General features: G+C 49.4%; 1 protein-coding gene across 1 annotated transcript in view; it reads left to right on the forward strand.

Moving 5' to 3' along the window:
* The first annotated feature begins 380 nt into the window (after positions 1 to 380).
* KLRG2 (killer cell lectin like receptor G2) overlaps positions 381 to 27,918 on the forward strand; it is a 30,472-nt gene continuing 2,934 nt past the window's right edge. The window contains exons 1-3 of the mRNA XM_010356286.2: positions 381 to 1,195; positions 3,851 to 3,952; positions 4,324 to 4,469. Coding sequence (XP_010354588.2) covers positions 445 to 1,195; positions 3,851 to 3,952; positions 4,324 to 4,469 — 999 coding nt within the window. The 5' untranslated portion in view covers positions 381 to 444. The remainder of the gene's footprint in view (positions 1,196 to 3,850; positions 3,953 to 4,323; positions 4,470 to 27,918) is intronic.

Consider the following 27,918-nt stretch of genomic DNA (forward strand, 5'->3'; position numbering starts at 1 on the left):
TCCCAGGATCCAGACAGGCTTGGCCAATCCTTCCCCGCCCAAACTGTAACTCTCAAAACCAACACCCTGGCATAGGGCTGGAGGGGAAAATGGGTGAGGTCAGAAACAAAGAAGAGGGAAGGGTCAGATGGGGCTCCAGGTTCCCTGCCACACGCCTCCGCTCGCGTTCTGCTTTTCTTCGGAGAGCTTCCGCCCACCCTGCAACCCTCGCCTAGCCCCGCCGCCCTTGCCTAGCCCCGCCGCCCTTGCCAGCTCACAGTGCCTTGTGGAGGCGGGGCAGCAGAACCGCAGCCACAGCCAATCACAGCGGGGCCCTTCGAGGAGGGGCGTGGCCTGACAACTTCGGCGACCCGGCTGGAGCAATCTGGACGCAGGAGAGCGAAGCTCCCCTGCACCTGGCCACAGGTGCGCCCTTCAGCGTCCCCGGCTCGCCGGGCGCGCGGGATGGAGCGGGTTTGGGAGGTTGCGCCCGGAGGCCAAGCCGGGGCGGAGGTCCCAATGGAGCCCGTGGGAAGCCTGGTCCCCGGGCTGGAGCAGGCGCAAGTCCCCGAGAAGGCACGACAACCTGAAGGTCCCGAAAGCAGCCCGAGTCCGGCCAGGGCCATGAAGAAGGCGGCGGGCGCAGGCCGGGAGCCCTCGAGCGAGAAGCAGCTGCCTTCGCCTCGCCCCGGGACCCCGCGCGTGCCGCCGCTCAGCCCGGGCTATGGCGTCTGCCCCGAGCCGCCGTCGCCGGGACCCGCCTCGGTCAAGCTGCCCCGGAATGGCGAGGCGCCCGGGGCTGAGCCTGCGCCCGGCGCCTGGGCGCCCATGGAGCTGCAGGTAGATGTGCTTGTGAAGCCCGTGGGCGCGGCCGGCGGCAGCCGCACGCCGTCGCCCAGGCCCTCCACGCGCTTCCTCACGGTGCCGGTGCCCGAGTCCCCCGCCTTCTCCCGCCAAGCGGACCCATCGCAGCAGCTCCTGCTGCGCACATCGTCCCTGGGCGGCACGTGGGGACGCGGCTCGACGCTGGCTGCAGCCGGAACGGAGAGCGGCCGCGACGCTGAGGGCCGGGCCAGCCCAGTAGAAGGAAGCTCCCCGGGCTCCCCCACGTGCTGCCGCTGCAAGGAGCTGAGGCTGGAGAAGGAGAATGCGGCGCTGCTGCCCCGCGCGGGATTGGAGGGCGAAGAGAAGCTGCCCCGGGCAGTAACGCTTACCGGTGAGTGCTCACCTGCGCCGGCAGCCGGCGCCGCCAGGTCGGGTGGACGTAGCCGAAACCCCCAACACCCGCCCAGCCCTGGACCGCTGGGTAGCTGACCGACTAAGGGACCCAGTCGGCCATCCAGATACCCCACCCGATCTGGCATCTCGGGCTTACAATCAATAACATTCCTGCCTACGTAACTGTAATCCACATTGTTGCGGTGGCTCACGCCTGCAATCCCAGCACTTTGGGAGGCCGAGGCAGCCGGATCACCTGAGGTCAAGAGTTCGAGACCAGCCTGACCAAAATGATGCAACCCTGACTCTACTAAAATTACAAAAATTATCCTGGCGTGGTGGCATGCACCTGTAATCCCAGCTACTTGAGAGGCTGAGATAGGAGAGTCGCTTGAACCCGAGAGGCGGAGGTTTCAGTGGGCCGAGATCACGCCATTGCACTCCAGCCTGGGCAACAAGAGTGAAACTCCCATTTCAAAAAAAAAAAAGAATAAAGCCCCTCCCCTTCTCACCCTCCCCTACCAGCACTCCCGAACTTTCGAATTCCCTCTTGGCATGCGCAGCACCTTTGAGAAGTAGCGGTGGAAGGAATTCTAGATGAGGGGAAGTCATTCAGGATCAGGTGGCAGGGGTGGCAGCTCGGACCCCCCCCCCATCCCTGCACTGCCAAGGACCTTCTGGAAGGTCCAAACTGCTGCTTGCTTTCCACCACACTAGGAGCATTTAGCCCCAAACACTCGTCCATTCAGTAGATACTGAGTGGGACCACAGGGTAGATGTGCCAGTAGTGTGTGTGGCTAGATTTTTATTTCGTGGTGGTGGGGAGGGGGAGCTTGACACAGAAGAAAGAACCCACAAAAGATACAAACTGTCCTGGACAAGGAGCCTGGAGGGAGTAGTTGGTGAAGTTGGGGGCATGGGAAAGCCACATTTGTTTTTCTTTTTTCTTTCTTTTTTTTTTTTTTTTAAGACAAAAGTTCTGCTCTTGTCGCCCAGGCTGGAGTGCAGTGGCGCAGTCTCGGCTCACTGCAACCTTCGCCTTCTGGGTTCAAGCGATTCTCCTGCTTCAGCCTCCTGAGTAGCTGGGATTACAGGCGCCCGCCACCATGCCCGGCTAGTTTTTGTATTTTTAGTAGAGGGGGGGTTTCACCATGTTGGCCAGGTTGGTCTGGAACTCCTGACCTCAGGTGATCCACCCGCCTCAGCCTCCCAAAGTGCTGGGATTACAGGTGTGATCCACTGGGCCAGCCAGTAAGCCACATCTTGAAAGGTGAGTAGGAGTAGCCGGTGGTAGAGATCCCTGCTAGATAGAGAGACTGGAAGGAGCAGCGACCAGGAGGGGTCAGAGCCCAGACCCAGCAGGAAACTGGCAAAAGCTTAGCTGAGAGGCAGGCCAAGCCCACTGACAGGCACCAAATTCCCAAGACCTCTACTTGAGAGGTTCTTAGACAGGGCTAGAGTTCAGGGACTTGGATCACTCAGGAACTTCTGCAGAGTTTGATGTGAGCGTATTTTCTGTGTGATGGAATATTAGTTTTCTATTGCTGCTGTAGCAAATTACCACAAACTTAGTGTCTTTAAGTGACACAAATGTATTATCTTACAGTTCCATAGGTCAGAAGTCCGTAACGCCGGCTCACTGGTCTAAAATCGAGTTTCCAGTGGGGCTGCATTCCTTTCTGGGGGTCTGGGGGAGACTCCCTTTTCTTGCCTTTGCTAGCTTCTGGGCGCCACTGCTTTCCTTAGGTCAAACCCTTCTCTATATTAAAATCCAGCAATGTTGGCAGTCCTCTTGCTGCTACCTCTGACGCTCACCACCTATCTTCTTCTTCCATGTATAAGGATCCTGAAGCTGGGCACGGTGACTCACGCCTGTAATTCCAGCACTTTGGGAGGCCGAGGCGGGCAGATTACTTGAGGTCAGGAGTTCAAGACCAGCCTGATCAACATCGTGAAACCCCATCTCTACTAAAGATACAAAAATTAGCCAGGCATGGTGGCAGGCACCTGTAATCCCAGCTACTTGGGAGGCTGAGGCATGAGAATTGCTTGAACCCGGGAGGTGGAGGTTGCAGTGGCATGCCACTGCACTCCAGCCTGGGTGATAGAGTAAGACTCGGTCTCAAAAATAAATAAACAAATAAATAATAAAAGGGCTGGGCGTGTTGGCTCACGCCTGTAATCCCATCACTTTGGGAGGCTGAGGCAGGCAGATCACAAGGTCAGGAGTTCGAGACCAGCCTGGCTAACATGATGAAACCCTGTCTCTAGTAAAAATATAAAAAAAAATTAGCCAGGCATGGTGGTGTGCACCTGTAATCCCAGCTACTCAGGAGACTGAGGCAGGAGAATTGCTTGAACCTGGTAGGCGGAGGTTGCAGTGAGCCGAGATCGCACCACTGCACTCCAACCTGGGTGACAGAGCAAGACTGTCTCAAAAAAATTAAGAAAAAAAAAGAAAGAATATCTGACTTCTTTCTCCAGAATATAAAGTTGGAACTTAAATGTTGTGGTTTATGTTGGCATCCCAGGCTGAGGGGTTGGGTGCTGGGGTGAGGTGGGTGCGATGCTGGTGTGCTATGTCTGTGGTTCTGAGTTGGGTTGGTTGAGATGGTCTCCACTAACCTGACTGTCCTGTTTGCCCCTGTCCCAGGGCTGCCCATGTTCGTGAAGTCCCTGTACTGGGCCCTGGCGTTCATGGCTGTGCTCCTGGCAGTCTCTGGGGTTGTCATTGTGGTCCTGGCCTCAAGAGCAGGTATGGTGTCCCCCCCAGTCCTCATCCCCTCTCCCTGCTGCTCCACTACGGGGCTGTGTTTCCAGCCCTTAAAACACCTTAGAATTCGAAAAAGACACTGGGAGATGCAACATGAAGACATGGTGCTTGATGAGCAAAGTTAAGGAAAACTGGTGCCTTCCTCCCACTGGACACAGCTTGTGCCCTGATAAGCAATCAGATGCCAGCCATCACCCCGGGGACTTTGTGCACTGCACAGACTATAAAGCCTCCCTGGGGCCCTGCCCACCCTGAGGTTTGCCAGTTCCATGCCCCTTCATTTGAGGTGGCAGCCAGGCTTTGTTTATTTAATGCAGCTTACCCTGCAGCTCACCAGCGGTCTCTGCTTGCAGGAGCCAGATGCCAGGCATGCCCCCCAGGCTGGGTGTTGTCCAAGGAGCACTGTTACTACTTCTCTGCAGAAGCGCAGGCCTGGGAAGCCAGCCAGGCTTTCTGCTCAGCCTACCACGCTACTCTCCCCCTACTAAGCCACACCCAGGTGAGAAGGGGGTGGCCAATCTAGGGGGGTACAGATCCTTCTAGACCACAGAATCCTAGCACTGGAAAGAAGCTTAATGATTGAGTCCAGCTCTTCATTATAGAAGTCACTAAGATGTAGAGGAATAGCATGACCATAACTTCATGTAGCCTCAAACTCCTGTGCTCAGGTGATCCTCCTGCCTCAGCCTCCCGGGTAGCTACAGGCATGTGCCACTACGCCCAGCTTTTAAAAAAAAAATTTTTTTGGCCGGGCACAGTGGCTCACACCAGTAATCCCAGCACTATGAGAGGCCAAAGTGGGCAGATCACAAGGTCAGGAGTTCTAGACCAGTCTGACCAACATGGTGAAACCCTGTCTCTACTAAAAATTAGCCAGACATAGTGGCAGGAGCCTGTGATCCCAGCTATTTAGGAGGCTGAGGCAGGAGAATTGCTTGAACCCGGGAGGCGGAGGTTGCAGTGGGCCGAGATCGCTCCACTGCACTCCAGCCTGGGCAGCAGAGCAAGGCTCCATCTCAAAAAAATAAATAAATAAAAATAAAAATAAATTTTTTTTTTTTTTTTTTTGAGATGGAGTCTTGCTCATCGCCCAGGCTGGAGTGCAGTGGCGCGATCTCGGCTCACTGCAACCTCCACTTCCCAGGTTCAAGGGGTTCTCTTGCCTCAGCCTCCCAAGTAGCTGGGTTTACAGGCATGTGCCAGCACACCTGGCTAATTTTTGTATATTTAGTTGAGACAGGGTTTCTCCATGTTGGTCAGGCTGGTCTCGAAATCCCCACCTCAGGTGATCCGCCCACCTCGGCCTCCCAAAGTGCTAGGATTACAGCATGAGCCACTGTGCCCAGCCTTTCTTTTTTTTTTTTTTTTGGAGACAGGTCCTCACTCTGTTGCCCAGGCTGAGTGCTGTAGTGCAGTCATGGCTCACTGCAGCCTTGAACTCCCAGGCTCAAGCAGTCCTCCCACCTCAGCCTGCTGAATAGCAAGGACTACAGGCATGTGCCACCACAACCGGCTACCTTATTTTTTTAGAGACCCAAGTCTTGCTATGTTGCCTAGGCTGGTCTCAAACTCCTGGACTCAAGCAGTCCTCCCACCTCAGCCTCTCAAAGTGCTGGGATTACAGGTATGAGCCACTGTGCCTGGCTTTTTTTTTTTTCCTATTTAAAAAAATTGTGTTAAAATACACATAACATAAAATTTACCATCCTAGCCATTTTAAGTATACAGTTGAGTGATATTAAATACATTCATAATGTTGAGCACCTATCACCACCATCCATCTCCTGAACTCTTTTCATCTTGTACAGCTGAAACTCTAACCTCTCTAAACACTAATTCCCCATTGCTCCAGTCTCCAGTCCCTGGCAGTCACCATGCTGCGCTCTCTCTCTCTCTTTGGTTTGGACTACTCTAAGAACCTCATACAAGTGGAATCACACCGTATTTGTCTTATTGTGACTGACTTATTTCTTTTTTTTTTTTTTTTGAGATGGAGTCTTGCTCTGTCGCCCAGGCTGGAGTGCAGTGGCGCAGTCTCAGCTCACTGCAAGCCCCGCCTCCCGGGTTTACGCCATTCTCCTGCCTCAGCCTCTGGAGCCTCTGGAGCAGCTGGGACTACAGGCGCCCGCCACCTCGCCCGGCTAGTTTTTTGTATTTTTTTAGTAGAGACAGGGTTTCACCGTGATAGCCAGGATGGTCTTAATCTCCTGACCTCATGATCCGCCCGTCTCGGCCTCCCAAAGTGCTGGGATTACAGGCGTGAGCCACCGCGCCCGGCCATGACTGGCTTATTTCACTTAGCATCATGTCCTCAAGGCTCACCCATGTCGTAGCCTGTATGAGAATTCCCTTCCTTTTCAAGGCTGAATTATTTTCCATTGTATGTATGTGCCACATTTTGCTTATTTATTCCTTGGTCAGTGGACAGACGCTTGGGTTGCTTCCATGTTTGGGCTGTTGTGAGTAATGCAGCTGTGAATTTGGGTGGACAAATATCTCTTCAAGACCCTGTTTTCAGTTCTTTTTTTTTTTTTTTTTTTTTTTTGAGATGGCATCTCGCTTTGTCCCCCAGGCTGGAGTGCAGTGGCACAATATCCGCTCACTGCAAGCTCTACCTCCCGGGTTCACGCCATTCTCCTGCCTCAGCCTCCCGAGTAGCTGGGACTACAGGCACCTGCCACCTCGCCCGGCTAATTTTTTGGTATTTTTAGTAGAGATGGGGTTTCACTGTGTTAGCCAGGATGGTCTTGATCTCCTGACCTTGTGATCCGCCCATCTCGGCCTCCCAAAGTGTTGGGATTACAGGCGTGAGCCACCGTGCCCGGCCTGTTTTCAGTTCTTAGAGTATATACCTAGAAGTGAGAATTATTGGATCATATGGTAATCCTATTTTTAATTTTTTGAGGAATTGCCATACTGTTTTCCACAGGAGCTGTGCAATTTTACATTCCCAGCAATCCTTGGCTTAATTTTACCTGGGGGCAGGTGCCAGGAGTTTATATTAGCTGTTCTGGTACGTATGAAAACGCAGCATTCCTTCTGTCAGTGCTTTAATGAGTGTGTATTAAGCACTTACTCCGTGTTTGGCACGGGGGATTCAGTAATGAGCCAGAATAGCACAGCCCCCACCTTGACAAAGCTAAGAGAGCAGTGAGGGAGGCAGACATCAATCAGGAAATCATGGAGACAGATGTTTAATGACCACACTGATCTGTGCTGTGAAGGGGCGGTGCACAGTGCTACAAGAGTAAATGACAGGAGGATGTGACCTGAAGGTCAGGGTGAGCAAGGCAGCATGTGCCTTTCAAAACACTTTCAAGAAAAGATAGGCCAGGCGCAGTGGGTCACACCTGTAATCCCAGCACTTTGGGAGCCTGAGGAGGCAAGCGAATCACCTGAAGTCAAAAGTTCAAGACCAGCCTGGCCAACCTGGTGAAACCCCATTTCTACCAAAAATACAAAAATTAGCCAGGCATGGTAGCATACACCTGTAGTCCCCACTACTTGGGAGGCCGAGGCATGGGAATCGCTTGAACCCAGAAGACAGAGGATGCAGTGAGCCAAGATTGCGCCACTGTGCTCCAGCCTGGGTAACAGAGTGAGACTCCGTTTCAAAAAAAAAAAAATAGTGACACTGGGCCAGACAGCCTCCTGGAATCTTCTCTTCTGTGTTCCAATCTGGACCAGTTGCTCGCCAGGCCTGCTGCACGGCTGTTCCGGAATTTCTGTTTACCTGCATCCTCATTATGCCTTTTGCCTCTCTCCTTGGTGGGATTCCCTGTTTCATAGATCGCTTGTCTTTTCATTGGTTTCACGTCAGTCTCCTGAGTAGAGTCAGGGTTTTGCCACCTTGCCCAGGCTGGTCTTGAACTCCTGGGCTCAGGCGATCCGTCTGCCTCAGCCTCCCAAAGTGCTAGGATTACAGATGTGAGCCACCATACCCGACCTCAATTTCTTGAGACCTTTTGTGCTTGAAGAACTTTTATTCTAACCTCCAAGCTACTAATCGCTTGGCTGGTATGTAGGAAAAACACTCAAACTGTCTTTCCTCTGCTCTCACACAACCACCACCATCAACCCAGAAGGCTTCTGTGACCAAATGTGCTTTTTTTTTTTTTTTTCTTTTTTTTTTTTTTTGAGACAGAGTTTCGCTCTTTTTGCCCAGGCTGGAGTGCAATGGCGCGATCTCGGCTCACCGCAACCTCCGCCTCCCGGGTTCAAGCGATTCTCCTGCCTCAGCCTCCCGAGTAGCTGGGATTACAGGCATGCGCCACCACCCCGGCTAATTTTGTATTTTTAGTAGAGATGGGGTTTCTCCATGTTTGTCAGGGTGGTCTTGAACTCGCGACCTCAGGTGATCCACCTGCCTCGGCCTCCCAAAGTGCTGGGATTACAGGCGTGAGCCACCGTGCCCGGCTTTTTTTTTCTTTTATGCACCAAGCATTGGGCACCAGCTGGGTGTCCTGTGATTTAATTCAACTCCGATGCTGTCTTCCTGGAGATAGCTTCAGATCCCACAGTTTGAGGGCTCAGTCCCTAAGGCTGCCCAGCTTCAGACACCAGTCACAGGTCCAGGCCTCTGGAACTTCTGACTGGCTGGCTTTAAGTTTGGGCTCCCACGTTCCCCCTTTGGGTTTGATTAATTTGCTCTAGCAGAGATGGGCCAGGACCCTCCCTGGAATAAGGTTTTATGACCCACAGCAGATTAGAATCCTGCCTTGGGCAGAAGGTCAGAGAGAGAGAGATTCTGTTTTCTAGGCCTGGGACTGCATCTGAGGCCTGGAGTACCACAGCATTATAACAAATCATGTGGCAAGGGCTATGGGAGTTATGAGCCAGGAACTGTGGACAAGAACGTTGTTTTATTTTATTTTATTTTATTTTTTATTTTATTTTATTTTTTGAGACAAAGTTTCCCTCGGTCACCCAGGCTGGAGTGCAGTGGCGTGATCTCGGCTCACTGCAACCTCTGCCTCCTGGATTCAAGTGATGCTCCTGCCTCGGCCTCCCAAGTAGCTGGAATTACAGGCATGTGCCACCATGCCGGCTAATTTTTTTGTATTTTTAGTAAAGACAGGGTTTTACCATGTTGGCCAGGCTGGTCTTGAACTCCTGACCTCAAATGATCCACCTGCCTCGGCCTCCCAAAGTTCTGGGATTACAAGTGTGAGCCACCATGCCCAGTCAAAAACATTATTTTAGTTAGAGATACGGAGATAGAGACATAGATATCATAATATCACATCTGAGTATAGAATTCTAGGTAGAAAATCGCTTTCCCCCAGAATTCTCCATGACTGTCAGCTCTTAGTCTTGCCATTAAATCTGAGCCAAGGTCAGGCACAGTGGAAAATTATTAGCTAGGCATAGTGGCGCACACCTGTAGTCCCAGCTACTCGGGAGGCTGAGGTACTAGAATTGCTTGAACCTGGGAGGCAGAGGTTGCAGTGAGCCAAGATTGTACCACTTGCACTCCAGCCTGGGCGACAGAGCAAGACTAGGTCTCAAAAAAAAAAAAAAAAAGAAGTCTGAGCCACTCTGATTCCCAGTTCTTTGTATGTCACTCATTATTATTATTATTTATTTTATTTTTTTTTTGAGACGCAGTCTCGCTCTGCCGCCCAGGCTGGAGTGCTGTGGCCGGATCTCAGCTCACTGCAAGCTCCGCCTCCCGGGTTCACGCCATTCTCCTGCCTCAGCCTCCCGAGTAGCTGGGACTACAGGCGCCCGCCACCTCGCCCGGCTAATTTTTTTGTATTTTTTAGTAGAAACGGGGTTTCACCGTGTTAGCCAGGATGGTCTCGATCTCCTGACCTCGTGATCTGCCCATCTCGGCCTCCCAAAGTGCTGGGATTACAGGCTTGAGCCACCGCGCCCGGCCTCATTTTTATTTCTTCTCTGGAAAACTTCAGTGTCTTCTTTGTTCTCAGTGTTCTGAAATTTAATAATATGCCCTGTGGGTCTTTTTCTTCATTTACATTTTTGCTGCCTTGTTTCTAATTTTCAGAACTCTTTTGACCTTCCAAATGTTCCTTTTTTATGCTGTCCTGTTCCTGTTTCATGGAAGCTATCTTTTCAGTCTTGAACTCCCAACCTCAAGTGATCTGCCTGCCTCGGCCTCCCAGAGTGCTAGGATTACAGGTGTGAACCACCACACCTGGCTGATGCCATCTTTTCTTATCTCATTGTGGATGCTGGTGTTTTTGAAATTTCCCTCTGCTCCCTGGATTAGCTCTGATTTTTTGTACGTACTTTTTATTTTATTGTCTTTTTCATGTTAGAAAATTTCCTCAAATGTTGTGATCCTCAGCCGCTATCATTGAGAGTAAAGCACTAAATTACAGATTAAGTGTTCTATGTCAGGTGGGAGGGTGGGGGTGGGGGGGGGTGGGGCTGAGCTTTTTTAGAGGCAGGCTTTACCATGTGGGAATCAGGCAGGGACGCAGTCATTTTCTTAGTGAGTGCTGAGCTGTCATCATTCTGGGGGTAGGAGGGGGTGGTTTCACCTCTAAGTGTGTAGCACTTAAATATCCTTCCTATTTATTTATTTATTTATTTATTTTCCAGACAGTCTCGGTCTGTCACCCAGGCTGGAGTGCAGTGGAGCAATCTCAGCTCACTACAACCTCTGCCTCACAGGTTCAAGTGATTCTCCCGCCTTGGCCCTCTGAGTAGCTGGGATTACAGGGTCGCACCACCACACCCAGCTGATTTTTGTATTTTTGTAGAGACGGTGTTTTGCCATGTTGGCCAGGCTGGTCTCAAACTCCTGGCCTCAAGCGATCCACCCACCTTGGCCTCCCAAAATACTAGGATTACAGGCACGAGCTACTGCATCCCCTTCCCTTTTTAGTATAAACACCTTCACCCTTAGCTGAACCTGGTATCCTGGATTCTAAAAGCCTCTGTGGTTCATCTTTCCAAATAGCTCGCTCCATAGGGAAAATGAGTGGATCTTTGGGCTGGGGGTGGAGGATCCTGACTGCTTCTTTTACAGGCTTTCAACCCGTCCTTTTTCCCATACTTTGGCCTTCAGAAGGACCTGTTGTCTCTAATACTTAAGTTTTGGAAGCTTCTCAATAGAAATTGGGGTATTTCTTGGCTTTCTCTCAGCTGTCTATCTGTCCTTTCCTTGAAAACTCCTGAGCTTTCTCAGCTCTGTGAGGCTGTTACAGTTGTCCAGCTTCCAAAATGTTGATGTTTCTCATCTGATGTTGTCTCTTCCCATTCTTTTTTTTTTTTTTTTTCTTTTTAATAGACACAGGGTCTTACTATGTTTCCCAAGTTGGTCTTGAACTCCTGGGCTCAAGTGATCTTCCTGCCCTGGCCTCCCAAAGTGCTGGGATTACAGACATGAGCCACCGCACTCAGCCTGTCGTCCCATTATTTTTGTCCTTTTTTCTTTCTATTTTTATCATTTAAAAAAAGTTCTATTCTTATTTAAGAGTTTTAAATATGAATGAGTTTAAATCATTGAATGCTTTTTATGCATCCAGTGGGATGATAATATCTTTTTTGTTTCTCCTTTTAATCTCTTGTGGTGGTTTGTTTGTTTTATTCCTGGCTTCTTGTGATCAAGTCTACTTAGTCATGATTTTTTCCCCAAATATTTCTGGACTTGTTAATGTTTCACTGAGGATTTTTGCATGCGTGACATTTTGTCGGACCGTCCCTACCTGGAGTCAAAGTTGTTCTGCCCCACACAGTGGGGAGGGAAGGGAGTTCCTAGCTTTTTTTTTCCTGTGGGATTGTTCCTGGGAGTGCCTGCCATGCATTACAGAAGGATCAGGGGTCCAGGCTCTGCCCTGGGATAGGGGTCAGGAACTGCCACATGTCAGGTGACAGCTCTGAAACAGTCTGTGGTCTGGTATCCCCACCTTCTGTATTGGGCTTCCCAGCCCTTTATCCCACCCACTTTGGCTGTCATATCCACACCTCTCTGAGACACACACCTCCTCTGAGACTCACCTCTGTTCGTGCCACCTCGCCTGGGGACAATGAGAGTGAGAATGGAGGGACAGAGCCCTGAAGAACTGGCCACTGGGCTTGTCCTATCAGCTGCCTGGAGTGCCTGATGTCTCTTGCTCTGGAGGAGCCAAGAGGAGCCCTTCTGAGAACCCCTGGGGACCCTTGTGAGAGCAGGACAGGAAGTGAATTCTTTTTGTTTTTTTTGTTTGTTTGTTTGTTTGTTTTTTGAGACAGAGTCTTGCTCAGCCGTTCAGGCTGGAGTGCAGTGGCGCAATCTTGGCTCACTGCAACCACCGTCTCCCAGGTTCAAGCGATTCTCCCATCTCAGCCTTCCAAGTAGCTGGGATTACAGGCACCTGCCATCATGCCTGGCTAAATTTGATATTTTAGTAGAGACGAGGTTTCACCATGTTGGCCAGGTTGGTCTTAAACTCTTGACCTCAGGTGATCTGCCCGCCTTGGGCTCCCAAAGTGCTAGGATTACAGGCGTGAACCACCGCTCCCAGCCAAGAAGTGAATTCTTGAACACACATATCAGTATCTCTTATCGCTATATATTTTTCTCATTATTAAGTAATATGTTCACTGCAAAAAGTTTGGAAAACATAAACATTTAGAAAGAAAATAAATTTTACTCATTATCTCATACCTAAAGATAAGCACTAACAAAATACTTTGGAATATCTACTTCAAGGCTTTTTTCTATGATAAGTAACTTTTTTAAAAAAACAAAAATGGAAGACCAGGCCCGGTGGCTCATGGCCTGTAATCCTAGCGCTTTGGGAGGCCGAGGCAGGTGGATCACCTGAGGTCAAGAGCTCAGGACCAGCCTGGCCAAAATGGTGAAACCCTGTTTCTACTAAAAATACAAAAATTAGCCAGGTGTGGCGATGGGTGCCTGTAATCCCAGCTACTCAGGAGGCTGAGGCAGGAGAATTGCTTTAACCTGGGAGACGGGTTGCAGTGAGCCGAGATTGTGCCATTGCACTCCAGCCTGGGCGATAGAGTGAGACTCTGTCTCTTAAAAAAAAAGAAAGAGAAAAGAAATGTGCTGTTTCATAATCTGGTTTTATTTTGTTGTTTTGTTTTGTTTTGTTTTGTTTTTAGAGACAGATCTCACTCTGTTGCCCAGGCTGGAGTGCAGTGGTGCCATCATAGCTCGCTGCAGCCTCAAACTCTCCTGGGCTCAAGCAATCCTCCTGCCGCAGCCTCAAACTCTCCTGGGCTCAAGCAATCCTCCTGCCGCAGCCTCCCGAGTAGCTGGAACCACAGACATGTGCCACCACACCCAGCTGATTTTTTATTTTTTGTAGAGATGAAATCTTACTATGTTGCCCAGGCTGATCTCAAAATCCTGGCCTCAAGTGATCCTCCCACCTCAGCCTCCCAAAGTCCTGGGATTGTAGTCATAAGTCCTTGTGCCTGGCTAATTCTTTTTCTAACTTTTGTTTAAATCTTAGTTTGACAGGGGAAAAGGAAGACTGGCTTTGCATTTCTTGTATTTCCACATAAGGCCAGACCACGGCTCATACTGGTTTGGCTGTCTGGGAATAGTCTTAGAATTGCTTATCCGTAGCTGGGTGCGATGGCTCATGCCTGTAATCCCACCAATTTGGGAGGCTGAGGCGGGCAGATCATGAGATCAGGACATCGAGACCATCCTGGCCAACATGGTGAAATCCCATCTCTATTAAAAATACAAAAAAATTAGCTGGGCATGGTGTCATGCACATGTAGTCCTAGCTACTTCGGAGGCTGGGGCAGGAGAATCGCTTGAACCTGGAAGGCGGAGGTTGCAGTGAGCCAAGATCACACCACTGCATTCAAGCCTGGCAACAGAGCGAGACTCCAAAAAAAAAAAAAAAAAAATTGCTTACCCATGCCCTGTCTGTTTCTTTTCTCTTGGCATTACTCAGTCTTTTTCTTGTTGGTGTGTAGAAACTCTTTCCTTTGGTTGTCCGCCTGTTATATAGGGAATATCTTTATGCCCTTAGGCACACTTGTGCCATAAGGAATCTCTACTCCTTATGCCCCACAGTGTCCTGACCTTGTGCTGGGGACTGGGCATGCAGGGATGCAGAAGGCATGGCTGGGCCTCACGGTCCAGCAGGAGCCCTCAGATCTTCCACCTAGTCCTGTAGTCTTCCATTTATTAAAGAAGTGAAACCTTTTTTCAAATTTTACTGTATTAGTCGGGCGTAGTGGCTCACGCCTATAATCCCAGCACTTTGGGAGGCTGAGGCGGGTGGATCATCTGAGGTCAGGAGTTTGAGACCATTCTGGGCAACATGGTGAAACCCCATCTCTATTAAAAATACAAAATTATTGGGACATGGTGACGCATGCCTGTGATCCCAGCAACTTAAGAGTCTGAGGCAGAAGAACACTTGAACCTGGGAGGCAGAGGTTGCAGTGAGCCGAGATTGCGCTATTGGGTGACAGAGCGAAACTGTCTCAAAAAATAAGTAGGCTGGGCATGGTGGCTCACACCTGTAATCACAGCACTTTGGGAGGCCAAGGCAGGCAGATCACTTGAGGTCAGGAGTTCAAGACCAGCCTGGGCAACATGGTGAAACCCCATCTCTACTAAAACTACAAAACTTAGTTGAGCATGGTGGCACATGCCTGTAGTCCCAGCTACTCGGGAGGCTGAGGCAGGAGACTCACTTGAACCCGGGAGGCAGAGGCTGCAGTGAGCCAAGATCGCACCACTGCACTCCAGCCTGGGTGACAGAGCGAGACCCTATCTCAAAAAAATAAGTAAATAAACAAATCTTATTGTATTAGTTTACTGGGGCTGCTATAGCAAAATATTCCAGACTGAGTAGCTTCAACAAGCTGACGTTCTCACAGTCCTGAAGGCTGGAAGTCTAAGATCAAGGTGTCAGCAGGTTCTGGGTTTCCAGAGGCCTCTCCTTGGCTTTCAGGTAGTGGCCCTTCTCCCTGTGTCCTCACCTGGCAATCCTGTGCCCTCCCATCTCTGGTGTCTCTTGGTATGTCTAAATTTACTCCTCTTGTAACAACCCCAGTCACATTGGATTAGGGGCCACCTGAATAGCTTTATGTGCATTTAAGCACTCTTGAAAGGCATGACTCCAAGTACAGTCACATTCTGAGGTACTGGGGGTTAGGGCACCCACGTATGAATTTTAGGGTGACAGAATTCATCCCATCACACTTACGGAATCCCAACACTTAAAAGACCGACACACGTGACATTTTGATATGTATTGAATTGTTTTATAAGTTCAAAAGAGAACAGTATCCTTTTCACTCGCGTCCGTGTGAAGAGACCACCAAACAGGCTTTGTGTGAGCAGCAAGGCTGTTTATTTCACCTGGGTGCAGGCGAGCTGAGTCCGAAAAGAGAGTCAGTGAAGGGAGATAAGGGTGGGGCTGTTTTACATTCGGGTAGGTAGTGGAAAATTACAGTCAAAGGGGGTGTTCTCTGACAGGAAGGGGAGGAGTTCACAAGGTGCTCAGTGAGGGAGCTTTTGAGCCAGGATGAGCCAGGAGAAGGAATTTCACAAGGTAATGTCATCAGTTAAGGCAGGAACAGGCCATTTTCACTTATTTTGTGATTCTTCAGTTACTTCAGGCCATCTGGATGTGTACCTGCAGGTCACAGGGGATTTGATGGCTTAGCTTGGGCTCAGAGGCCTGACATTCCTGTCTTCTTATGTTAATAAGAAAAATAAAACAAAATAGTAGTAAAGTGTTGGGGCGGCAAAATTTTTGGGGGGTGATATGGAGACATAATGGGTGATGTTTCTCAGGGCTGCTTTGAGCGGGATTAGGGGCGATGTGGGAACCTAGAGTGGGAGAGATTAAGCAGAAGGAAGATTTTGTGGTAAGGGACAATATTGTGGGGTTGTTAAAAGCATTTGTCATATAGAATGTTTGGTGATGGCCTGGGTGCGGTTTTGTATGAATTAAGAGACTAAACGGAAGACACAAGGTCCAAATAAGAGGAGGAGAAAAACAGGTATTAAAGGACTAAGAATTGGGAGGACCCAGGATATCCAATTAGAGAGTGCCTAAGGGGGTTCAGCCTAATTACTTGCTTGGTTGGCAAGTTTTTAGGCTCTATCTTTGAGCGTTTTTTTTGTTTTGTTTTGTTTTTTTAATGTTGTCATATACCAGGCCAGATTGATTTAGGTAAAAACAGCACTCTTCATTTAAAAATATACAGATTCCCTTTTTTTTTTTTTTTTTTTTTTAAGCAGTAAGTCAAGGCCTGGTGATTTTGGAGGAAAGAGAAATGCAAAGCCAGCAACTGTTTGTTAAAGAAGGATTAAGGCCGAGGCGGGCGGATCACGAGGTCAGGAGATCGAGACCAGCCTGGCTAACACGGTGAAACCCCGTCTCTACTAAAAATACCAAAAAATGAGCCGGGTGTGGTGGCGGGCGCCTGTAGTCCCAGCTACTCAGGAGGCTGAGGCAGGAGAATGACATGAACCTGGTAGGCGGAGCTTGCAGTGAGCCAAGGATTGCACCACTGCACTCCAGCCTGGGCGACAGAGACTCTGTCTCAAAAAAAAAAAAAAAAAGGATTAAAAAATGGCTAGGAGAGAGTGAGTGAGATTGATAGTGTGGTGGAGATAGTTGGGGAGAGGTAGAGGGTGGCATAAGAATGGGAATGAGAATAAGAGTGAATATAAAAGTAAGAATAGGACTTCATCAGGGTGAAAGTATTGGAGTGTACTTTGTCACTGAAGATCTTCTATCCACTTAAAGAGAGACTTAAGGGTGGCAGTTTGAGGTAAAACCAGGCGCCACTGAATACCAAGAGCCTGAGAAACTGCTTGGGTGGTTTGACTAATAAAGGCTGGCCCGTTATTGGACTGTATAGAGGTGTGGGAAGGCCAAACCAAGGAATTATGTCTGACAGAAGGGAAGAAATGCCCGTGGTGGCCTTCTCAGACCCTGTGGGAAAGGCCTCTATCCATCCAGTGAAAGTGTCTTCCCAGACCAAGAGGTATTTTAGTTTCCTGACTCAAGGCATGTGAGTAAAGTCAATTTGCCAGTCCCAGGCAGGGGCAAATCCCTGAGCTTGATGTGTAGGGAAGGGAGGGGGCCCGAACACTCCCTGAGGAATAGTAGAATAGTAGATGGAACACTGAGATTTTTTGAGGATAGATTTTTACGATGGAAAGGAAATGAGAGGTTCTATGAGACGGGCTAGCGGCTTGTAACCTACATGGAAGAGGTTATGAAATGACGACGGAATAGAATGGGCCTGTGAGGCTGGAAGGAGATATTTTCCTTGGTCCAAGAACCATTTGCCTTGTGTGGGAAGAGATTGATAGGTGGAAGTCTGAGTGGGGGAGTAGGTGGGAGTGGCCAGATGAGAAGGAGAAAAGCTGCCATGAGGGATAGAAGTTGGACCGCTAGCTGCTTTTTTTAGCTACCTTATCAGCGTATGCATTGCCCTGAGCGTTGGGATCTGATGCCTTTTGATGGCTGCTTGCAGTGAATGACTCTAGCTTCCTTTGGAAGTAAAGTGGCTTTGAGAAGAGTTTTTATTAAAGAGGCATTAAGGATGGAGGACACTTGCATAATGAGGAAATTTCTTTCTGCCCACATAACAGCATGGTGGTGCAGGATATGGAAGGCATATTTAGAACCAGTATAAATATTGACACGTAGTCCTTTTGCAAGAGCAAGGGCTCGAGTTAAGGCAATGAGTTTGGCTTGTTGAGAGGTAGTGGAGGGGGGCGGAGCGGTAGCCTCAATGATAGGTATGGAAGATATGATAGCATAGTCTGCCTTTGCTGGTGAGTGGTGATTAGGCCTGGTGGAACTGCCATCCACAAACCAAGTGTGTTCAGGGTGAGGAACAGGAAAGAAGGAAAGATGGGGAAATGGAGTGAATGTCAGGTGGATCAGAGAGCTACAGTCATGGGGGTCAGGTATGGTATCAGGAATAATATGGGAGGCCGGATTGAAGTCCAGGCCAGGAACAGTGGTAATTGTGGGAGACTCAACAAAGAGTGAGTATAGCTGAAGGAGCCAGAGGGCAGAACATATATGCATCAGGTGTGAGGAAGAAAATAGATTTTGGAAGTTAAGAGAACTGTAGAGAGTGAGTTGAGCATAGTTTGTGATTTTGAAGGTCTCTAAAAGTATTAAAGCAGCGGCAGCTGTGACACGCAGACATGAGGGCTAGACTAAAAGAGTAAGGTCAAGTTGTTTGGACAGAAAGACTACAGGGTGTGGCCCTGGCTCTTGTGTAAGAATTCTGACCACAGAGTCCTGCACTTCAGCTGTGTGTAATGAAAAAGATTGGGATGAGTTAGGGAGAGCTAGTGTGGGTGCAGCTTTTAGGGCTGTTTTCTAAGGAATGGAAAGGGGAGTGGGGAAATTATTTAGGATTTATGGGGTCAGCTAGGTTTATCTACAATAGAATAATGGGTTGTGGAGGGAGGTATTGAGGATAGGAGAGTATATGGGTTTGGCACCACAGGATGGATAGGCGAAACAGTTTGGTTGATAAGACGCAGATCCTGAACTAACCTGTAAGGCTTGTCCAGTTTTTGGACAGGTAAAATGGGGGAATTGTAAGGAGAGTTTATAGGCTTTAAAAGGCCATGCTGTAACAGGCGAGTGATAACGGGCTTTAATCCTTTTAAAGCGTGCTGTGTGAAGGGATATTGGCATTTAGCGGGGCAAGGGTGATTAAGTTTTAATGGGATGGTAAGCAGTGCATGATCAATTGCCAAGGAGGGAGTAGAGGTGTCCTATAGTTGTGGATTAAGGTGGGGAGATCCAAGGGCAGCAATGAGGTGTGACTGTAGCCCAGGAATAGTCAGGGAAACAGATAATTTAGTTAAAATGTCTCGACCTAATAAGGGAGCTGGGCAGGTGGGGATAACTAAAAAAGAGTACTTAAAAGAATGTTGTCTAAGTTGGCACCAGATTTGGGGAGTTTTAAGAGGTTTAGAAGCCTGGCCGTCAATACCCACAACAGTTGTGGAGGCAAGGGAAACAGGCCCTTGAAAAGAAGGTAACGTGGAGTGAGTAGCCTCCGTATTGATTAAGAAGGGGATGAACTTACCCTCCACTGTAAGAGTTACCCAAAGTGTCTGTGATGGTCCGGGAGGCTTCCAAGGTGATGGGGCAGCGTCAGTCTTAAGCCACTAAGCTGAGAAGATCTGGGAAGGAGTCAGTCAGAGAGCCTTGGGCCAGAGTTCCAGGGGCTCTGGGAGTGGCTGCCAGGCAAACTGGACAGTCTGATATCCAGTGGGGTCCCTTACAGATGGGACATGGCTTAGGAGGAATCCCAGGCTGCGGGCATTCCTTGGCCCAGTGGCCAGATTTCTGGCACTTGAAGCAAGATCCTGGGGGAGGAAGTCCTGTAGGAATCCTTGACTGCTGCAGCTTAGGCATTTTGAAGTTCTTGTGTGCTGGAGGTGCGGCTAGGTTTTGTCTCACAGCAGAGGTAAGTAATTGTAACTCAGAAATGCGTTGCCGTCTGGCTGCCTCTACTCTATTATTGTACACCTTGAAGGCGAGGTTAATTAAGTCCTGTTGTGGGGTTTGAGGGCCGGAATCTAATTTTTGGAGCATGTTGGGAGCGAATTGGGTAATAAAATGCATATTGAGAATAAGACGGCCTTCTTTTTGACTTTTCAGGGTCTAGGGCTGTAAAGCGTCTCAGGGTTGCTGCCAAACGAGCCATGAACTGGGCTGGGTTTTTATATTTGATGAAAAAGAGCCTAGGCCGGGCATGTTGGCTCATGCCTGTAATCCCAGCACTTTGGGAGGCCGAGGCAGGTGGATCATGAGGTCAGGAGATCAAGACCATCCTGGCTAACATGGTGAAACCCCGTCTTTTTTTTTTTTTTTTTTTTTTTTTTTTGAGACGGAGTCTCGCTCTGTCGCCCAGGCTGGAGTGCAGTGGCCGGATCTCAGCTCACTGCTTGCTCCGCCTCCCGGGTTTACGCCATTCTCCTGCCTCAGCCTCCCGAGTAGCTGGGACTACAGGCGCCTGCCACCTCGCCCGGCTAGTTTTTTGTATTTTTTAGTAGAGACGGGGTTTCACCGTGTTAGCCAGGATGGTCTCGATCTCCTGACCTTGTGATCCGCCCGTCTCGGCCTCCCAAAGTGCTGGGATTACAGGCTTGAGCCACCGCGCCCGGCCATAACCCCGTCTTTACTAAAAAAAAAAATACAAAAAATTAGCTGGGCATGGTGGCAGGCGCCTGTGGTCCCAGCTACTCGGGAAGCTGAGGTAGGAGAATGACATGAACCTGGGAGGCGGAGCTTGCAGTGAGCAGAGACCGTGTGCCACTGCACTCCAGCCTGGGCGACACAGCGAGACTCCGTCTCAAAAAAAAAAAAAAGAAAAGAAAAAGAGCCTAAACGCTAACCAATTTGAGAGAGGTCAGATAAAGAAAAAGGAGCATTAACCTTGACTATGCCATCAGCTTCAGCCACCTTTTAAGAGGAAATTGCTGGGCAGGTCGGGGAGGGCTAGTTGCAGAACGAAGCTGTAAGCCAGACCAGGTGTGAGGAGGGGAGCAGAGGCTGAGGAAGAATTGGGACCTGGTTCGGCCTGGCGAGGAGCAGCCTGGGGAGGAGGGGAGAGGTCAGATGGGTCTGTAGAAAAGGAAGATTGGAAAGGCTCAGCGATACTTGGGGTTGGAACTGAGGGGACAGGTGGGAGGGAAAGAAGCAAGATTTGGGACTAATTGCATTGGGAACAGAGACTAGGGAGGGACCGATGTGTAAAAGAATGCCTGGACATCAGGCACCTCAGACCGTTTGCCTGTTTTTACAACAAGAATTATCTAGATCTTGTAGGATGGAGAAATCGAAAGTGCCATTTTCTGGCTATTTGGAACGATTGTCGAGTTTGTATTGGGGTCAGGCGCTATTGCAGAAGAAAATAAGGCGTTTAGGTTTTAAGTCAGGTGTGAGTTGAAGAGGTTTTAAGTTCTTGAGAACACAGGCTAAGGGAGAAGAAGGAGGAATGGAGGGTGGAAGTTTGCCCATAGTGAAGGAGGCAACCAGAGAAAAGAGAGGGTGGAGACATGGAGAGAAGGGGTGGGGGGTGCTTGACCCCCAGAAAAGCAGTGCTTGCCGCTAAGGGTGAAGGACAAAGGCAGGCATCCCTGCGTGATCAGACACCTCTGAAACATGGGTGAAGAATCAAGCAAGTGTCCCCACATGATTAAACATCAAGGGAAGACTGTCTTCCCGAGTCCGTGACCGGCGCCAGAGTTTTGGGTTCACGGATAAAACGCGTCTCCTGTCTGTACCAGAAAAGCAAAGGAACTGAAATTAAGAGAAGGGAGAGATTGAAAGATAGCGCCAAGATCGAAAGGAGAAAGAGGTTGAGGGATAGTGAGAGAGGTTGGAGAAGAGAGTAAAAAGAGGCCGCTTATCCAATTTAAAATTGGTGAGATGCTCCTGGGGCTGGTTGGTCTGAGGACCAGAGGTCGTAGGTGGATCTTTTTCATGGAGCAAAGAGCAGGAGGACGGGATTGATCTCCCAAGGGAGGGCCCCCAATCCGAGTCACGGCACCAAATTTCACTCGCGTCTGTGTGAAGAGACCACCAAACAGGTTTTGCGTGAGCAGCAAGGCTGTTTATTTCACCTGGGTACAGGTGGGCTGAGTCTGAAAAGAGTCAGCAAAGGGAGGCAGGGGTGGGGCTGTTTTATAAGATTCGGGTGGGTAGTGGAAAATTACAGTCAAAGGGCGTTGTTCTCTGGCAGGCAGGGGCGGGGGTCACAAGGTGCTCAGTGGGGGAGCTTTTGAGCCAGGATGAGCCAGGAAAAGGAATTTCACAAGGTAACGTCATCAGTTAAGGCAGGAACAGGCCGTTTTCACTTGTTTTGTGATTCTTCAGCTACTTCAGGCCATCTGGATGTGTATGTGCAGGTCACGGGATATGATGGCTTAGCTTGGGCTCAGAGGCCTGACAGTTCAAGCAGCCCTGTGATGTGGAGATGATGGTTTCTTTTTCTCTTTCATTGATAAGGAATCTTGTGGCAAAGAAAAGCTGAGTAACTTGTGCTTGATCAGAGTGTCAGAGAAGATATTTGCACCAAATGCCTGGCTCAGAAACCCCACCCCAACACTGCTGCTACGGTTTCAGTGTGTCCCCCTACATTTCTCTTTTTCTCTCTCTCTCTCTCTCTTTTTTTTTTTTTTTTTTTTTAAAGATAGAGTCTGGCTGTGTTACCCAGACTGGAGTGCAGTGCTGCGATCTTGGCTCGCTGCAACCTACCTCCCAGGTTCAAGCAGTTCTGCCTCAGCCTCCTGAGTAGCTGGGATTACAGGTCCCACCACCACGCCTGGATAATTTTTGTATTTTTAGTAGAGACAAAATACAGGCTGGTCTCGAACTCCTGACCTCAGTTGATTCACCTTCCTCGGCCTCCCAAAGTCCTGGGATTACAGACGTGAACCACCTCACCCAACCTCTTTCTCTTTTTTTAAATTGACACGGACTCTTGCTCTGTCACCCAGGCTGGAGTGCAGTGGCAGGTCGCCACTTGGTTCACTGCAACCTCTGCCTCCCGGGTTCAAGCAATTCTGGTGCCTCAGCCTCCCAAGTAGCTGGAATTACAGGCTTCCGCCACCTAATGCAGCTAATTTTTGTACTTTTAGTAGAGGTGGGGTTTTACCATGTTGGCCAGGCCGGTCTCAAACTTGTGACATCAAGTGATCTGCCTGCCTCAGCTTCCCAAAGTGCCGAGATTACAGGTGTGACCCACTGCGCCCAGCCCTCTTTTTTTCAGACAGGGTCTTGCTCTGTTGCCCAGGCTGGAGTGCAGTGTGGTGATCATGGCGGGCTGCAGCCTTCACCTCCTAGGCTCAAGCAATCCTCCCATCTCAGCCTCCTAAGTAGCTGGAACCATGCCTGGCTAATTTTTTTGATTTTTAGTAGAGACAAGGTCTCACTCTGTTGCCCAGTTTGGTCTCAAACTCCTAGCCTCAAGCAACCTTCCCATCTTGGCCTCCCAAAGGGCTGGGATTATAGGCATGAGCCACTGCACCTGACCCAGTCTCCAAAACTGTAAGAAGTAATTTATTTTCCTTATAAATTATCCTTTCTGTGGTAATCTGTGACAGCAACAAAAAACAGACTAAACAGACCAAGACAATGACATTGGAGCCACCACCAACGCTGGGGCCAGGTCCCCTCATGACCCCTATGGCAGGCTCAGGAAAGGGTGGCTGGTATCTTCCCATTTTCCCATGTAAGAATCTGCTGGAGGGCCAGGTGCAGTGGCTAACGCCTGTAATACCAACACTGGGAGGCCAAGGCGGGCGGATCATCTGAGGTCAGGAGTTAGAGACTGGCCTGGCAAACATGGTGAAACCCAGCCTCTACTAAAAAAAATACAAATATTAGCCAGGTGTGGTGGCACGCGCCTGTAATCCCAGCTACTCAGGAGGCGGAGGTTGCAGTGAGCTGAGATTGCACTACTGCACTCCAGCCTGGGCAAGAAGAGTAAAACTTCTGTCTCAAAAAAAAAAAAAAAAAATCTGCTGGAGGTGATTTTTGTTTTGTTTTGTTTTGTTTGTTTGTTTTTTGAGATGGAGTCTCGCTCTGTCGCCCAGGCTGGAGTGCAGTGGTGCGATCTCAGCTTAACTGCAAGCTCCGCCTCCCGTGTTCACGCCATTCTCCTGACTCAGCCTCCTGAGTAGCTGGGACTACAGGCGCCCACCTATTATTTGCATTTTTAGTAGAGACGGGGTTTCACCGTGTTAGCCAGGATGGTCTTGATCTCCTGACCTCATGATCCACCCGCCTCAGCCTCCCAAAGTGCTGGGATTACAGGCGTGAGTCACTGCACCCAGCTGGAGGTGATGTTTTACAGTGAGCACAGATTACTGTGTAACCAGGAATAACATTTATTTCTAAATGTTCCACAAATAATATAGGCTATGATTGGGGGAATATGCCAGGGCACAAGTAGCCTGTGAGGGCAAGAGGAGCTCAGTAGAGAACGGTTTCTGCTCAGATCCTGGGCTAGGCCCTGAGGTGTTGTCATTGAGATGGGAATGGGCTGTGCAAAGAAAGCACCCCAGGCTCCTGTACCAAATGACCCAGACTGGTTGTATCTGCAAATTGAAGGCCTATAGGAATGTAGGTGGGTCCAAAGATGGTCTCCAGAGTGCCTGGAGTTGGGGCCAGGAGTCAAGCAGGGCATGGATCAGATTGTTGCAGGGACATAGTTCATCCCATTACTTACTTATGGAATCCCATCGCTTAAGACTGATGAACATGGCATTTTGTCCTGAGACAGATCAATTGAGCACAGCAAATGCCAACAGGAAGCCAGTAAAACAGGCCTCGCGTCAGACAGGTTCACCTCAGATGATTTTAGACCTCCTTGTTGCCAGTGGGGGGAGGTGGGTTTAACTATCCAAATTGGAAACATAACCTGAGATAAAGAATTTAACAAAAAAAAATGCATACAGCATCAATCATTTGAAACATAAGGAAATCTGCAGAAAACATATCATATTCTGGGTAAACCCCCTCCCTGCAAAAAGAACAACGCTAAGATTCAAGATCCAGGCAGTTAAAATCTGGAATATAATGGTTGTGGGACTCTGGAATTTTCCTGAGTTCTGGACAAGGACCGGAAGCTCCCGAAGGTGCTGAGGCAGGGTGGGGAGGACAGGACACACACATAGAAGCAGCGCACACAAACCCCAGGAACGCACCAGGGCCAGGGCGCCCAGGGGTACAGGATAGACGTGGCTCATCTTCCCCAGAAGCCTGTTTTGCTCAGGATTAGTGAAAAGTAGGAAGTTGTAAGTGCTCACCATTAGTTTAATAACAGCTTTGCTTTGCAGAGTGGAGGAGGGAGGAAGCTACCTTAACAGCACATGTTGAACTCGAGCCGGATCCTAATTTCAAAGAGTTTAAACCATGAATACATATACATCCTAGGATTAAGAGAAGTAATTTGAGCCGGGCGCGGTGGCTCAAGCCTGTAATCCCAGCACTTTGGGAGGCCGAGGCGGGCGGATCACGAGGTCAGGAGATCGAGACCATCCTGGCTAACACGGTGAAACCCCGTCTCTACTAAAAAAATACAAAAAACTAGCCGGGCAAGGTGGCGGGCACCTGTAGTCCCAGCTACTCGGGAGGCTGAGGCAGGAGAATGGCGTAAACCCGGGAGGCGGAGTTTGCAGTGAGCTGAGATCTGGCCACTGCACTCCAGCCTGGGTGACAGAGCGAGACTCCTTCTCAAAAAAAAAAAAAAGTAATTTGAAACATTTTAATATGAAAACAGACATGGGTGAGGATAGAGAGTAGAATGGTGGTTGCCAGGGCAGCAGGGGATGGGGAGTTGTTTAATGAGGACAGCTTCAGTTTGGGGAGGTGAGAAAGTTCAAGAGATGGATAGTGATGACCGTTTCACAACAATGTGGATATACTTCATGCCCTTAAACTGAACACTTACCATGGTTAAAGTGGTAAATGTTATGTCATTAAACTTTTTTTTTTTTTTTTTTTTGAGTCAGGATCTTGCTCTGTCACTCAGGCTGGAGTACAGTGGTGCGATCATGGCTCACTGCAGCCTCGACCTCCCAGGGACAAGCCATCCTTCGGCCTCAGCCTCCTGAGTAGCTGGGACTATAGCGGTGTGCCACCACACCTGGTTAATATTTGTATTTTTTGTAGAGACAGGGTCTCACTATGTTACGCAGGCTGGTCTCAAACTCCTGGGCTTGAGTGATCCGCCCTCCTCAGCCTCCCAAAGTGCTAAGACTATAGCTGCGAGCAGCCATGCCTGGCCATGAATCTTTTATCACAGTTTTTTAAAAAGAAACGTATGAAGGCATAGGAAATAATTTTCTGTAATTTTGAGATGTAAAAGATGAGATTTTCAGTCCATTCTGCTCAGGATCACATTCCTTCTCCCCATATTAGTGGCACAGTTGGAGAATCCACAGTTTAAGGAGGCCTCAGGATCTTTTGCACAGAGCAGTCCTTTTAGCCACAAATTACTTAGTAGTTCCTGGAGTTTATTTGTAACTCTGAACAATACCTTCCCCACACCACCATTTTTGCTAACAGTGAGATCAAGAGTCTCAACTGCAAGGAAAAGAAGAATGGAATGGAGTGGGTGGGTCTAGGTGGGGTTGGGGCTGGGGGGAGGCCTTCAGTTCCTGTCACCAGGAGGCCCAGAGGGGAAGGGAGAGAGAGGCAGATGGCTTGGGGCTCTGACAGAAGGCCAGGGTCCTCTTGAGGTTGCTGTAAGCATTAAAGGGGCTCATGTGTGTCGGAGGTAGGTCACAAGCTTTGCCCACCACACATCAGAGGCAAGAGGACATGGGATGAGTATGTACTAGGTGGCCCTGGCTTTATGTTAGTATCTCAAGCCTCATCACAAGCATCCTCATTTTACAAAGGACCACGCAGCGGCTCTGAAAGGTTGGGTAACTTCTCTAAGGTCACGTGGCTCACAAGTCATGGAGCCAGAATTTACATATGGGGTAGCCTGGCCCCATCTCAGCCCTGGAGAGGCACTGAGCCCTGGTGTGCCTTCCCAAACAGGCAGCTGAGTGCTCCCAGGAAGACGGTGTTGGGCCTCTCAGCCCTCTGACTCCCACCTCAGAGCAGCTTGGGGCCCTCCCATCCTCTCTAGGTTTCCCCGCCCAGCCCCATCCTGGGCCCCAGTGTGTCCCCGAAGCACCAGCCAAGGAACAGCTGCCCAGTGTACCTTCTCTGTTCCGCCCACTCACCACTCTCCATTTTCCTGTGTGCTCTTTAGGATTCAAGAAGGGTAAGATTAGCGACCTTCAGCCTGGAAGTTGCCCCTGGTTTCTCTCTGGGCTGCTGACTGACTGGTACTAACCTTGAGGGGTAGAAGATGGGTTTTCCGTGACACTTCTGGGACACGCAGTGGCCTGATGGCCTGGGTTCACTGTGGCTCTTGCTGATTCTTGGCAGTGAACATGGGGAGGCAGTTTCACTGAGCTGACCTACTGTGTGCTGGGCTATCATAGTGCGATGTTGAGTAAGACAAGCTCCTGGCCTGCACCAGGTTCACCATCTAATACAGGAGAGTGACAAGGAGGCAAGCCATTAGGAGGTAGCACGTGAGTGCGGGCACGTACCAGCAGTCCCAGCTACTTCGGAGGCTGAGATGGGAGCATCGCTTGAGCCCAGGGGTTCAAGGCCAGCCCGGATAACTTAGTGAGATCCTGTCTCTTAAAAAATAAAAAAGAGAGGCTGGGTGCAGTGGCTCATGCCTGTAATCCTAGCACTTTGGGAGGCCGAGGCCGGTGGATCACCTGAGGTCAGGAGTTCAAGACCAGCCTGGTTAACATGGTGAATCCCCATCGCTACTAAAATGGGCATCATGGCAGGTGCCTGTAATCCCAGCTACTCGGGAGGCTGAGACGGGAGAATTCCTTGAACCTGGGAGACGGGGGTTGCAGTGAGCCGAGATTGTGGCACTGCACTCCAGCCTGGGCAGCTGAGCAAGACTCCGTCTCAAAAATAAAAATTAAATAAAAAAGAGGCAACTTTATTCTATGAAAGTTGTGGAAACCGAGGGGAGAGAGGAGCACCTAGTTCACCTGGGAGAGGGTCAGCCCAGTGTCCGTAAAAAAAGCAACCTTTAGCTCAGATCTGAAGAATGGAGGAGGTGGCAGCAACGGGACAATAATCACTCCAGTGCTTGCTTTCTGATTCCCAGGGCTTGTCTTTGTTGACCTACACCATTTTCTCAGGGAAGAAGAATTCAGCATGCGCGGAATTCATGTACACCACTCTGCTCCTAACCTGCCTCACAGTGAACATGTGCTTCTTGACATTGTTGTGAGCGATACGTACTTTCTAGTATAGTCTTTTTTTTTTTTTTACTTGGCATGATTTCATATTTACATTTTCCTGCATAATGACATTTTCTATACACTTGTCATTTTTAATAGCACTATAATTTTCCATCACGTTGACATCCTATAATTTACCTCGTTATTTCTCGGTTGCTGAGTGTTT

This window comes from Rhinopithecus roxellana, chromosome 6 (genome assembly GCF_007565055.1).
Source record: "Rhinopithecus roxellana isolate Shanxi Qingling chromosome 6, ASM756505v1, whole genome shotgun sequence".
Lineage (NCBI taxonomy): Eukaryota > Metazoa > Chordata > Mammalia > Primates > Cercopithecidae > Rhinopithecus > Rhinopithecus roxellana.